This window comes from Neolamprologus multifasciatus, chromosome 13, assembly GCF_963576455.1.
Source record: "Neolamprologus multifasciatus chromosome 13, fNeoMul1.2, whole genome shotgun sequence".
NCBI lineage: Eukaryota > Metazoa > Chordata > Actinopteri > Cichliformes > Cichlidae > Neolamprologus > Neolamprologus multifasciatus.
In genome coordinates this window covers 27,575,619-27,590,789 of record NC_140451.1, presented here as the reverse complement: position 1 = coordinate 27,590,789, position 15,171 = coordinate 27,575,619, and the positions used below count along the sequence as shown (strand labels likewise).

The 15,171-nt window shown below is 44.2% G+C and overlaps 1 protein-coding gene across 3 annotated transcripts in view; it reads right to left on the bottom strand.

The window, feature by feature from the left end:
• The window catches only part of peli1b (pellino E3 ubiquitin protein ligase 1b), a 61,084-nt gene that overhangs the window by 18,379 nt on the left and 27,534 nt on the right, over positions 1 to 15,171 (bottom strand). For 2 of the 3 annotated variants that reach the window (XM_085183566.1, XM_085183565.1), the window contains exons 2-3: positions 8,852 to 9,166; positions 419 to 548 (exon numbers count right to left, since the gene is read on the bottom strand). In XM_085183566.1, the coding sequence (XP_085039692.1) occupies positions 419 to 548; positions 8,852 to 8,934 (213 nt within the window). In that variant the 5' untranslated portion in view covers positions 8,935 to 9,166. The other variant, XM_085183564.1, reaches the window with a different exon arrangement.

Genomic DNA, 15,171 nt, shown 5'->3' with positions numbered 1-15,171 from the left:
CATGTAAAAACCATTGTCCAAATATATTTTAAAACCTGGACAAAACCTTGTACCTGATTTTTTTTTCCCTTGTTCTGCAAACTCAGGGAAGCTCTGCTGAGCTTTTTTTCCTTTTCTCTCTTGACAATTGCGTGTGTGTTTGTGAGATTCATTGTGTGCAGTACTTTAATATCACAGAACAAAAAAGCAGAGTTTCACAAAAGCCTTTGTTGGAGCACTGCAGGCCAAAACCACTGAACCAGTGTGTTTGTATTTGACGTTTTCATAAAAACAACATCCCACACCTACGCAGAGATGAATTAAAGAATGCAATTTTCCATCATTAAATGTTTAAGCCATATGTTTAATGAATCTAACTGACGGCCGCAGCTTTGCGATCACTTGTAAGTCTAAAAGGTCATGTTTTTGTGCGTCTCACCTTGGCTGCTTGCGGAGAGCAGGCGACGTGAACTGTGCTGGGCTTCACCCCGTTTGCCTTCGGCCTCTTGCAAAGTGCAAAGCGGCTTTTACGTCGCCCCCGATCCCCGTTGGGCAAAGAGCCATTGTATCTGCACGTACACACACACACAAACATAAACACACTTATGCATGCATAAAACAATAGGGCATTATTGTCTGGGCAGCTGCATAATACGCTGGAAAAAACAGTCATTGTGGAAAATGCTTGAGGCCTTTTAGTGCACTCCCTCCAAGAGCCTAAGACTACACGCACACAAACAGCGACCTATACTTTTTATACATGCCTTTCTACAAAAGTACATCATGTGCCCCAAAACAATAAAGCCCTCCAAACATAACCCTCGAAAGGCTGAGAAAATAAACACACAGAGAGACTCATTTAGACTGATACATGGCTGAGGAAAGGAGAATAAACAGAGGCGTTCCCTCCAACAGAAAAGAGTCTCTGTGGCTCTCAGCAGCACTGTGACTGCGCTGTTGTGTCTCTCTGAGCGTGTGTGTGTGACTTTGTTAACATCCTGAAATAAGAAAACATTCATCACTTCTGTCCACATTTCAGCAGGTCAACAAAGTGCCACTGATTACCAAGACAGAAAGAAAAAATGATATCTGGTTCATCCCTCTCATAAAACCTTCCACTTTCTATTCAGTACAGCAGAAGGTAGGCGCTCACTCGCCCTCACAATCAACAAAAGGAAGTCATTAAAGCAAAACAGGTTGAAAGGCAGTTTGAGTTTCCAGGTAAAAGCGGCCACAGAGGATTTCAGGAAGTAGTTACATGATTTCAAAACAAATTCCAGTAGAGCTGAAGTTATTTGTAGTTGGTTTGTATCCAGCAAAAAAAAAAAAAAAAAAAAAAAAAAGGACAAAAGGACAAAAAGCTGATAGCATTGTTTTTATTTTTTAACAAAAACAAACAAAACAATACAGGTCGAATGTTACACACTGGATACATGTTAAAAGTAATATGTAATTCACTGACATTTTATTAGGTACACCTGTTCAAGGCAAAAATGTAATAATTTATATTTGATATATACGGCAGGAGCTCTGCGCTGCGACGTGCTGAAGTTCAAACGGAGAATCAGAACAGGGAAGGTGATTTAAGATTTGACTTTTAAGGTGGCATGGTCCCACTAATTGCTGATCTACCGGGATTTTCCCACACAACTATCTCTAGGGTTTGCAGAGAAAATATCCAGTGAGCCACAGTTTTCTTTAATGATACCAGAGGTCAGAGAAGCTGGAAACAAGAAGTCAACAGCCACTCAAATGACCACGTGTTATAACCCAGTTTTGCAGACTAACATTACGTCAGTCATAACTAGGGATGGGTATCGAAAACCGGTTCTTGTTGAGAACCGGTTCCCACTGTTTCAATTCCTTGGAATTGTTTGCCATTTTTGCAAACGATTCCCTTATCGATTCCAGTCGCCCCGAATGACGTCACCACGTTGCGGAGCGTCATTTACCTGGCAGGAAACACGGCGCGTAAGCGGCTCAAACGCTCAAAACTTTGGTTCTACTTTACGAGAACGGATGACAACAGGGCAACTTGCAATACTTGCAAAGTAGATATTTCATTTAAGGGAGGAAACACTACGAATATGAAAAAGCATTTGCTCACAAAACACGTGATAACCTTAAATGAATGTCGTGTTTTTAATTCCGCTCCGGACTCGTGGATCTCAACCCAGCAGCAGCGGTAACGTTTGCACGTCCTCTCCCGTTAATGCGGCAGGTAAATAATCAACTAACAGTGCATATTATGTTAGCGCGATCTGCCTTATTACAAAACCTGCCATTACTGTGCGTTTAGGTGACCATGATGAGAGAGACAGAGTCTGGCTCAGACGCTGGCAGTTCTCGCTGCAGTCTACTGTTAGCGTCTCCTTTCAGGCCAGGATAGACGAATGTCACCGAGCAGTGACTAAGTTTGTGGTCAAAGGTTTGCACCCATTTGCCACAGCAGATGATTTTCAGTAAGTGAATGTGTTTAATTGTAGGCAGGGACATTACTGGATATTCTTGTGTAATTGCTACTGAATAATTTATGTTATACTTTGTTATTGCTACAGAAGAATATTTATTTTATTATTTTACATTTACAATTTTTTTTCCTGGGGACCCTGTGACGCCCCATTGAAGAGCTGTAGGCTGTGGATCTCTTAAGATCTCACTGTTGGGTTTGTAAGGCCATGTTACTCCTAAATTTCTATCTTGTTCAAAGAGAAGATATAAAACAAAGTTCTAAGCTAATCGAACTTAATGTTCTCCTTTTTTTTAAAAAAGAATCGATAAAGAATCGAATCGTTAAACAGAATCGAAAATGGAATCGGAATCGTGAAAATCTTATCAATACCCATCCCTAGTCATAACACACATACACACACGGGCAGAAGATCACACCGGGTGCCACTCTTGTCATCTAAAAACAAGAAACTGAGCTACAATTCACACAGACTCTCTTGGACAACAGAAAATTGGAAAAACGCTACCCAGTTGAGTCTCGACTTCTGTTGTATTGTTCCTGACCATGTCCATCCCTTTATTACCGCTGTGAGACCATCTTTGAATGGCCTTCCAGCAGCATAACGTGCCCCAAAGCTCAAATCATATCATATTAGCTTCTTGAACATGACAAGTAGTTTAATAAACTCAAACGACCTCCAGAGACCAGATCTCAGTCCAGCAGAGCACCTTTGGGATGTCGTAAAACGGGAAACTCGCATCATGAAATAAAGAAATCTGTAGTAACTGTGATGCTGTCATGTGTCAATTTGGACATGAAAATGAAAATCTGATGAAAAAAAAGGATCCAACTCAGTACTAGCGAGGTCTACCTGATAAAGTAAACTAATTGTATTTAAAAAGGTCTTGGGACGTTTTTGGAAAAATGTGGAAAATTTGGATCTTACAGAAAGTCCATCAGAACAGTATGTTGCGCTTTTTGAACTGCTGCAAAATTTTTGGCTAAAATTGTACAAGAGGAGTGGTCTGTTGCACGTTGGGCTTCTCTGACTTAGTTTATTTGTACAACAAGGAAATGCAATCACACATAATTTGAAGTCTGCCACTAATTATTTAAGCAGACAACACATAATAAATAGTCTAAGAAATATTTACATGTATTTATATAAACACACTACATTTTGGTTTTGGTTCTGTTTGCTCATTTATGGAAAATTGTAACAAACTTATTACTGAACAAAAAAAGAGAAATTTCCAAACGCATCGGATCCGTGTTTCTCTCGGTACACAGATGTTTTACTCGTTATTGCACACACATGTTTCAGATAAGCCGTCACCAGTGTGAAGTGATATTCCTATGAGCGGTGCCACGGCTTTATAAACATTACTGCATGCATAAACACTGCTCGCTACTTTAACATTGTTATGACATCCAGAAGCCACAGACGTTACGGTATGAACTCTTCTGACTTATACCCTAACTGCACTTTACGTCTCAGAACACATAAGAAACAGTCACACGTAACTCAAGGTTCAATTTGTATCTTTCAAAGAGGTAATCTTCATACAGGAAAACTATTCATGCAGTATAAGCACAGTTGGAACGTGTCTCCGGCCAATCAGACTCTTGAAACAAACCCCCCCCCCTCTATGAAGTCCAGGTATGACAGACGACACAGGCGGGTTTGTGAGGACGCTCAGCCTCCAGCTAAATGTTTCTCTGAGTTAGAAGATCTGGGATCAAACAACGCTTGAAGGGTTTATGAGTAACCATGGTGAGAGAACAGAGCCACAGCAACGTTTGGGAAGAGTAACCATGGCAAGACTGTAACCATGGTGAAGTTTAGCCCGTATCCAGAGCAAGGGCAGGGCGGTCTGCTGGAAAGAGCCCAAAGTGTTCCTGGCAGTTCAAAATCAGGTTCCCATGGGTAGCAGTACTGCATGCATGACACGAATATTCTCAAAACAAAAGCAGAAAGGTCAAAGATCGGCGACAAGTTCATGATTGTGCATGCAGGTTGGAAGACAGGAAGAACCGGAGTCAGGAAAAAGTTAGTCTGAATGTGCAGATTCATACTGTATTCCTCATTTCCGACAGCTAGCACCATCTAGTATGTGTGTGTGTGTCTGTGTGTGTATTCACTCCAAACACTAATAAACTAAATCCCAGTTTGCAGCAACAAGGTAACACTCATACAGTAAACCTATAAAGGCATAAAGGCAGGTAGTGTGAGCAATTACTTCTCATGCATGAGTCACTCTCCGTGTCTCTGTTTATATGTATAAAACCAAGCAGCAACTATCAGGGCTGAAAAATAAAGTGAGCAAGGCCAAAAACCGCAGTTCCTCTAGTGGACATTTAAAGGCCAGCTCTGATAGCGAGCCAATCCCCAAAGACATGTTAAAAACATACAAGTTTAACTATAAAATGATAACAGCCTATACAGGGCTTAGTTTATACGGCATAAAGTTTGGCTGTATGGTCCCATTGACTGACAGGTGGATGCTGACATGGGTAAATGTAGTCTCCAAGGCCTCACTTCTATTATTGGGTCTCCAAATGCGGCATTTGGGAAAACCTGACAAATTATCTGGCTTATTGTTAAATCTACCAGTCCAGTCACCTTTAACACTGCAATAGTACTGACTTAGAGTTGGTAATTACTTAAAAAGATGTTGTGCTTTAAAAAGTATGCAATAAAAGACAAAATATACATGATTGTAATAGTTCTCTCCGTGAGACCTGTATGTATGTGTTTGCACAGCTGTGAAGTATAGGGAATCACATTTATCATTCATGAGGATTTAAGCCACACGGATAAACTAATAATATTTGTGGACACACAGTTAAGCTCACAGAAATGATGCATGCAGACAGACAAAGGTGCACTGGGGGAGGGATCTCATCTACAGCGTTACAGCTGTTTAAAAGCCCTACATGCATGTAGGGCACCTGTAAACAGACCATCCCCAGAGACACCACAGCATTCCTCTGCATTAGGCTACTAGCATTACTGGCCAAGAAACATATTGGACTCAGTTAGGTGTTTAGGTCGTTGATGGGTTTCTCTGTTACTATTTGTGGATCTGTTGTCAGATACACAGGCGACACAAACAGAAGGACAAACAGACATTCAGATGTGTGGAGTTTACAACAGCTAAGCTGTTTACTTCGTAGAACCATGAAAACCTTCCAGCTGCCTTCCAAGTAATTTATTGCATTGCCTTTTGTCTCCCAACCCCCCAGCTAGCAAAAGTGCAATCATCCTGATTTGGCACGAGGTTTTATGATAGGGAAGAGGTGAAACAGAGAGCCCTGGTTTCTTGAGCTGTTCACCCATCATGCCCCAGGAGGATGCTGGCAGTGATTCAAGGTAAATCAAACGATCACCTCAATACAGTCACATTTTTACATTTTCTGAGGATTTCTTCAACAGCTGCTTTCCGATAATTTATTGCGAGACATTTGTTGTTGGTGTCACAGTACAATTTGGCTGCAACTAGAGCAGCTGAACACAGTTTTGCTATGGGCCAGTTGGGATCCCATTAATGGCTGGAAATATGTTGTGCATGAACACAGTTTGATAAATAAAAAACTAAAAATATCGTGGATATCATTTAGCAATGATTTAGTCCACATAAAGGCCTCAAAGTTACACCATTTAGTCAGTGCGGGTAACTAAATACACAAAAACCAACAAATCGAACTAAGTCTGCAGCTGGCTACGATTTGGGCCTTTGCCAGTTTTAATTGACAAAGGTCTCATGTGTCTTTGAGTTTTGACACATGAGACTAGAGCAATGCTACTTTATAGCTCAGTCACACTAGAATAAAAATAGGATATCAACCTCCTTGGAGAAAAGCTGCCCAGTGATTGCACTGAATATTTTTGCTTTAAGATACCAGAGGCTGAGCGTGCAACACCCTTTACTTTTGGATGGTAACTTTCAATCGACAAAGGATTGAAAAACAAGAAAGACTAGAAAACTCGCAGCGTGCCTTGAGTGCCGGTGATGTCTTTACTTGACTGTGATAGAACCCTGCAAAGGTTTAAAGAGCAGCCTCAGTTGCTGCACAGTATGTATTTGCTCATGTCATGGAGCAGTGAGTGCCTGTGTTGACCTTTAAAAAAGGGAGGCCTGACCTAGAATCAAAAAACTAGGAGCGGAAAAAGCACAGCAAAACGGAAAACTGGGGTTCTCCCTTGTAAAGCCATTGAACTGAGTTTACTGCTCATTGCGGTTTTCCACTAGGGAAAATTTCCACAGTCATCTCCCTGACAATGCTGCTCTAGCACAACCCAGAACAACAAACTGTGAGTCAGCTGTGGATCCAACTATGTGTGTGTGTGTATAAGACATGAAAAATGTGCGCTCTATGCTCATAAATGTGTGTGCGTGCATGTGCATGTTTGTGCGTCTGTGAACGTGCATGTAAGGAGTCTTTCCGACATCTGCATTCCTCTGTGGAGTGGGCTGGGACAGGGACCAGAGTGGAATGCCCCTTTGGGGAATAAACAGGAGATACATACAGATAGAGGAAGTCCTCCACTGTCGGTTGTTACTGGAGAAAGTGTGTGTGCAGTTAGAGTTATGTGTCTTCTATGCTGAAGATGCAGGGTGGAGTGAAGGGTTTTTCCTACAGCTGACTATGTGGACTTGACTCAAAACACATCTCAGCATCCACTGATCTAGTAACGCATCAAGCAATGTGGTTACTGTCATGTTCAATAAGTCCAAAGCACCAGATCTGTGTGTTCTCAGTGCATGACCCTGTGTGGATAAAAATATCCCCACTGTTTATGCTGCTTTGTGGAAACACATTCCTTTTGTTTCTTTTTGGCATCTTTTCAAAAGAATCATTCTAAGAGTGTCAGAAAATATCCACAGATAAACTGACCAATCAAAGTACCTTTAAAAGTTCACTGTATTTCTCTTGCAACCCCTATTATGTTTCTATAATTCTCTTCAGCAGAAATCAGCTGAACAGTAAAAACATTATTAAGCTACAACATGTTGCCGGTTCTTTGGTGATTTTTAAAAGTTCTTTAGTTTTTAGGGTTTTTTTTGCTGGTTTTATATCTATAAGATGCTTTAGGTGACATGAGGGTAATGAGGCTGCATTAGCCAACGTATTAGCTCAGAAAGGGATCAACTTAGAGAGCCAACATTTATAGAAAAGTCTGAATCAGTGTTGAATGATACATTACATTTCTGTAACCAACCACTGTCAGTCCAGCAACTAGAATGCCAGATAATAACTATGTAGCAAAACACAGTCAAAAAAAGAGCTTCATGGATTCCCCAAATCCATAACAGTGACTATATTCATCATGCATGAGCATGAAGGGTATTAAGGTATTATCTGTCTGTGTTTTGAGGGTGAGTCTTGGTTTATGAAGCCAGATTAACAGTCCTAGAACTTACAGGCAGCAACCAACACATTTAATTATTAACCAACCGTGAATCAGATTCTTTAAACACATCAACAAATTAAATAGAAATATTATAAATAATTTTCATGAATTTGACAACCTCTAAAAAAGTGACAGACAGACATGAGAAAAAAGTGCAAAAACAATTTGCTTTGAAATTGAGGAAGACTTAAAAAATAAACATGACATTTTGAGTATTGAGGTGGAATTTAACGAATAATTAGGCAGATTTGAATTTGAGCTTACTTTTTTATTACAATTATTATTCTAGCACCATGAAAACATTTCTGTTTTTTCACCATGCTGCAGTATTATTTGGCCTGTATGTGCTATTGGCTATGAAATAAAACGATATAAAGCTTTTATGAGGTGTTGTAAACGCATAAATGCAAAAAATATGGGTCATTTTAACCCACCGCTTTGTGCTTGCTAGGCAGCATGATGGTGTTATGATACATCATGTGTACTTCAGCTTTTGTGGGTATAACTGAGATGTTGCTGTCATGGAATTAAAGCTACAGCATGCTCTCATAATGTGCTGCAGGTGCATAATTGCAAAAATTAGGTCATTTGATCCCATTACTATGTGGTTGCCAGGCAAACTGATGGTGTCCTAATAAATCATGAGCTTTTGTGGGTATAAATTATTATGTTGCTGTAGTGAAATAGAAACGATACAATGCTTTTACAAGGTATAGCTGCATATATGCTAAAAAAAAAAGAAGTCACATTAGGCTGCTGTTAGGTGGTTGCTAGGCAATGTGACAATGTCATCATATCTGATATAGATAAGAACCTTTCTGGGCCTAAGATGTATCTGTGTGTCAAGTTTGGTTGCTCAACTCCTGTGGGAGGAGTCGGCGGCCCAGACTCAAACACTTACTAATACAGTAAGAAGGTTAACAGACAAAAATAACTGCATAAAATAATACAAATTCAAAAATGTGTGTTCTGGATGTGAGGCTGAGTATCTGTCATCTGCTTACCCTAGCACAATGAGCTCTCCATACTTCACTGGCACTTTGGTGGAGGCGGTGGTGGAGATGTTTTCCTGCTCCGGGGAGTACATTGGGCACGGTTGATTGAGGTCTGGAGGAATTGGAGGCAAGGAACGATGGGTGAGATGCAACGGGGTCACGGGAGGAAGGAAGGGGCAACGAGGGGAAGGGAGGGGGTTGGTGCTGATCGAATGGAGCACTGGGGAGAATAAGGAGAAGAAGGAAGGGGAAGGGTCAGCTGAGCCTCAGCTCCACCCTGTCATGCTTCATGGGTCCGTCTCTTGTAGCTCCACTTGTTCTACACTGAAAAGTGACAAAGACACAAAGATTAGTGTGTTTACTCACAGACAGTCCTGGTATCAGATCATTTAGATTCTTTTTTCTGCAGTTTACTTTACTATTTTCACCTCAGGCTGAGAAGTAAAATGACCTTAAAGACTTTACAAAGTTGGGCATCCTTTCATCTTCACTTATAGAATAAACTACGAGTTTAAGACTTTTAACAAGCCCTCAATCATGAGGCTGTCCTTTATAGGGGCTCCACATGTGTAAGTCCTTTAATGCCACTTTAAATGAAGATTAATAAAATGACATTAAGACCAAATCTTTGTGTACGGGGATCAAAATTATAGGCGGCTGCCGCCACAAAACTTTGTAAATAAGACTTATAAATTAACCCCATAAAAGATGGTAATTAAAACAACAGAAGAAGCAGAAATGAAATAAATGAGACCAGAACCGATGACAGATGGAGATAGATGGAAATGATTTGGTAAGTTTTTCCTGAATCTTCACCAGTGCTGGTGTCGACCAAAAGAATATCCAGGCAGTCTGTTCCAGATTACACGAGGGGTCGAGCTGGTTCACAGTTTACAAGCATGTCTGAGCGATATTACGGTCCCAGATGTTGCAGGGCCTTACTAACAACCACTAAAATAAAATCAATTCTAAATTTAACGCAAAGCCAAAGTAATGACCTCAGAACAGGTGTCATATGGTTATATTTTCTTCTTCTTTTTAAACTGCGGAATGTCTGAAGTCAATTAAGATGCTCTTTTGATATTCTTTCGAATATCACGGCCATATTGTGACCGTAATCAGTCCGTGTGGTCTGATTATGGTCACAATAGACTAGAGATGGCACGATACCACTTTTTTATGTCCGATACCGATACCGATATTATAAATTTGGATATCTGCCGATACCGATATGAATCCGATATAGTGTGTTTCCATCCATCCATCCATCTTCATCCGCTTTATCCGGGGCCGGGTCGCGGGGGCAGCAGCCTAAGCAAAGAGGCCCAGACCTCCCTCTCCCCAGCCACCTCCTCCAGCTCATCCGGGGGAACACCAAGGCGTTCCCAGGCCAGCCGAGAGATATAATCTCTCCAGCGTGTCCTGGGTCTGCCCCGGGGCCTCCTCCCGGTGGGACATGCCTGGAACACCTCACCCAGGAGGCGCCCAGGGGGCATCCTTGTCAGATGCCCAAACCACCTCAGCTGGCTCCTTTCGACGTGGAGCAGCAGCGGCTCTACTCTGAGCCCCTCCCGGATGGCCGAACTTCTCACCCTATCTCTAAGGGAGATGCCAGCCACCCTTCGGAGGAAGCTCATTTCCGCCGCTTGTATCCGCGATCTCGTCCTTTCGGTCACTACCCACAGCTCGTGGCCATAGGTGAGGGTAGGGACGTAGATCGACCGGTAAATTGAGAGCTTCGCTTTTACACTCAGCTCCCTCTTCACCACGACGGACCGGTGCAGCGTCTGCATTACTGCAGCTGCAGCCCCAATCCGTCTGTCGATCTCCGGCTCCCTTCTCCCATCACTCGCGAACAAGACCCCGAGATACTTAAACTCCTCCACTTGGGGCAAGACCTCATCCCCGACCCGGAGTGGGCACTCCACCCTTTTCCGGCTGAGAACCATGGCCTCAGATTTGGAGGTGCTGATCCTCATTCCCGCTGCTTCACACTCGGCTGCGAACCGCTCCAGTGCGAGCTGGAGGCCCTCACCCGATGAAGCCAACAGAACCACATCATCCGCAAAGATCAGAGATGAGATTCTGAGGCCACCAAAGCGAAAGCCCTCCGCCACTTGGCTGCGCCTAGAAATCCTGTCCATAAAAATTATGAACAGAACCGGTGACAAAGGGCAGCCCTGGCGGAGCCCATCACCCACCGGGAACGAGTCCGACTTATTGCCGGCAATGCGAACCAAGCTCTTGCAACGGTTGTATAGGGATCGAATGGCCCGTAGCAATGGGCCAGACACCCCATACTCCCGCAACACCTCCCACAGGACACCCCGAGGGACACGGTCGAATGCCTTCTCCAAGTCCACAAAACACATGTAGACTGGTTGGGCAAACTCCCATGCACCCTCAAGTATCCTCGAGAGGATGAAGAGCTGGTCCAGTGTTCCGCGACCAGGACGAAAACCGCATTGTTCCTCCTGCATCAGAGGTTCGACTAGCGGACGAACTCTCCTTTCCAGCACCCTGGCATAGACTTTCCCGGGGAGGCTGAGGAGTGTGATCCCCCTGTAGTTGGAACACACCCTCCGGTCCCCCTTCTTAAAGATGGGGACCACCACCCCGGTCTGCCAATCCACGGGTACTGCCCCTGATCTCCACGCAACATTGCAGAGGCGTGTCAACCAGGACAGCCCTACAACATCCAGAGCCTTCAGGAACTCGGGGCGGACCTCATCAACACCAGGGGCTCTGCCACCAAGGAGTTGTTTAACTGCCTCAGTGACCTCGCCCCCGGAAATTGGCGAGTCATTCCCCTCATCCCCAGACTCTGCTTCCTCCTCGGAAGACGCATCAGTGGGATTAAGGAGGTCCTCGAAGTATTCCTTCCACCGCCTGACAATTTTCTCAGTCGACGTCAGCAGCGCTCCGCCAGCACTATACACAGTGCAGGTAGAGCACCGCTTTCCCCTCCTGAGACGCCTGACGGTTTGCCAGAACCTCTTCGAGGCAGTCCGAAAGTCTTTTTCCATGGCCTCTCCGAACTCCTCCCGCACCCGAGTTTTTGCTTCAGCCACTGCCCGAGCCGCATTCCGCTTGGCCTGTCGATACCTGTCGGCTGCCTCCGGAGTCCCACAGGCTAACCAAGCCCGATAGGACTCCTTCTTCAGCCTGGTGGCTCCCTTCACCTCTGGTGTCCACCATTTGGTTCGGGGATTACCACCACGGCAGGCACCAACCACCTTGCGGCTGCAGCTCAATGCAGCAGCTTCGGCAATGGAGGCGCTGAACATGGTCCATTCGGACTCAATGTCCCCCGCCTCCCTCGGAATGCTGTTGAAGCTCTGCCGGAGGTGTGCGTTGAAGATCTCGCAGACTGGGGCCTCTGCTAGTCGTTCCCAGCACACCCTCACTACGCGTTTAGGTGCACCAGGTCTGTCCAGCGTCCTCCCCCGTCACCTGATCCAACTCACCACCAGGTGGTGATCAGTTGACAGCTCAGCCCCTCTCTTTACCCGAGTGTCCAGAACATATGGTCGCAGGTCTGGTGATACGATTACAAAATCGATCATCGACCTACGGCCTAGAGCGTCCTGGTGCCACGTGCACTTATGGACACTCTTATGTTCGAACAAGGTGTTCGTTATGGCCAAACTGTGATTAGCACAGAAGTCCAATAACAAAGCACCGCTCGGGTTCAGATCAGGGAGGCCGTTCCTCCCAATCACGCCCCTCCAGGTCTCGCTGTCGTTACCCACGTGAGCATTGAAGTCTCCCAGCAGGACAACAGAGTCTCCAGGTGGAGCACCTTCCAGCACCCCCCCCCATGGACTCTAAGAAGGCTGGGTACTCCGAACTGCCACTCGGCGCATAAGCGCAGATGACAGTCAGGACCCGTTCCCCGACCCTAAGGCGCAGGGAACAAACCCTCTCGTCCACTGGGAAAAACCCCAACGTACCGGCAGCAAGCCGAGGGGATATTAGAATACCCACCCCAGCCCGCCGCCTCTCACCAGGGGCAACTCCAGACTGAGACAGAGTCCAGCCCCTCTCCAGGAGACTGGTTCCAGAGCCCAAGCCGTGCGTAGAGGTGAGCCCGACTATATCTAGCCGGTACCTCTCAACCTCACACACTAACTCAGGCTCCTTCCCCACCAGAGAGGTGACATTCCATGTCCCTATTGCCAGTCTTGGCAGCCGGGGGTCAGTCCGCCAGGGCCTCCGCTCCTGGCCGCCACCCGGCACACAATGCACCCGACCCCTATGGCGCCTCCTGCGGGTGGTGGGCCTGCGGGAGGATGGGCCCATGTCTCCTCTTCGGGCTGTGCCCGGCCGGGCCCCATGGACTAAGGCCCGGCCACCAGACGCTCGCCCTCGGGCACCCTCCCCGGGCCTGGCTCCAGGGCGGGGCCCCGGTAACCCTATCCCGGGCAGGGTAAACTGTTCCCTCGGTGTTTTTTTCATAAGGGTCTTTTGAATCGCTCTTTGTCTGGTCCCTCACCCAGGACCAATTTGCCATGGGAGACCCTGGTCTCCCATGGTGTGTTTTTTAATCAATAAAACGTTTTTTTAATATCTTGCTGCATTTTGTATAAGTTTATACTCAAGTTTAAATAAACAACAACACTAAAGCTATTCCGTTATACCTGTATGTAAAAAATACACTGCGCCCAAAATATTTCATAGTTCAGCAAAACTGATCAATCTAATAAACGTAAACCTGCTCCATCCTCCCTATTCTGGTATTTTAAAGAGTACTTAGCAGAAATATTAAGCAACCTAACTAATAGGGTTGCAAACTCCCAGCAAAAAAAAATAGGGAACCACCCCACACCCTCCACCTCATGATGCTTAATCGATGTAATCAAATTTAATTTGATGCAGGGGGAAAAATGCACAGAAATAAATTATTTTTCAAGAATAATTAAATAGCTTCAACATCTTTCTTCAACAGAATTGCAGACTGCACAGATGGTACTTTCCCAAAGGAAAAAGTAGTATAGCTTACTAGGGTATATTAGACTTAATAGTTACTATATACAGTAATGGACTTCTATATATTTTACATCAGATTAAAACTTTGGGTGTAAGATTCAGATAATTATTTATTAAAAGCTAGACATTTTAAATGAGAATAAGAAAGAAAAGTATGTCTTTGTGCCCCCTTTTCCCTGTTCATGCCCTATCGGCCCCCCTGGCTAAACTTTGCTAGATCCGCCCCTGCACAGTTACCAGCCGTCAGCTACGTAGAAAAAGATCCTGGTGTAGAAAGTAATATTAAATAAATTCTAACAACAGCTTATCAAGGTTAAACGTGCTGCTGTTGTTCAGCCGCTGGTTTCTTCTTTCTGGTGAGAAGTGGGCCAAAAACAAAGAAGAGAGCCAGACTCACGACAGAAAAGCCGATCAGCTGATCATTAAGCAGTTTCACGATTGAAGTAGCAGCAGGAGAGAGAGAGAGAGAGAGGCAGTCGCTCCATATATCGGTTGTTAAGCTTAACGTGGGAATGCTTTACAAACATTCAGAGATGAACTTACACACTTGCTTTACTTCTCTCTGGGAAAACTTCCTCGGAGATGAAATGCTGGTTTGGTTACACATGGTTACGGTTATGAGCCGAGTTACGCCGTGTAGCAAGTTTTGTGAGGTGCTTTTTTGATATTTAATGGATCGGATTACATTTTTTATTTCTCACCGATATCCGATCCAGTAATTTGGGTCAGTATCGGACCGATACCGATACGTAATATCGGATCGGTCCCTCTCTACAATAGACAACCTTAAACTTCCGCAGATTAAATAAATAAAGGCAAATGTCTACACCTTCACATGTCTGGATGGGAAATCTTTCTGCTGACTGATCTGGGTGTCTATGTAAAGCGCTTTGAGTCATTTTCTGAAGTCAGCATTTATACACAACTTTCTAAATACACAGGAAATCAAAGAAAGGAGAAGAGAAAGAGAGTGTGTGAGAAAAGAAGGCATGAGAAAAATGGAGAGGATGGACTTCCTGTTACTTTAAATTTAACTCACGACCTTTCTTGTGTAAGTCCCCCTCTCTTCCAATTACAAGGTAAAAAAAACCAAAAAACAAACAGCATGCACATCTTTCCAAATAAGAATATTATCACTTCAATTCCAGGCAACCCTCCACATATGAAGCAGAATATTCCCAAAGTGCCTATTTGCTTAGAGAGTGCATGAATAAAGTATAGGAAGTAAAGTGTTTTGATGAAGAGTGGGGGTAGGTTTGTTGTTTCTCAGTACTCTTAGTGAGGCTAATACAGTCCCAAAAGACTGAGCGTTAGGTTCACGCAGAGGCCTTCCAAATAAA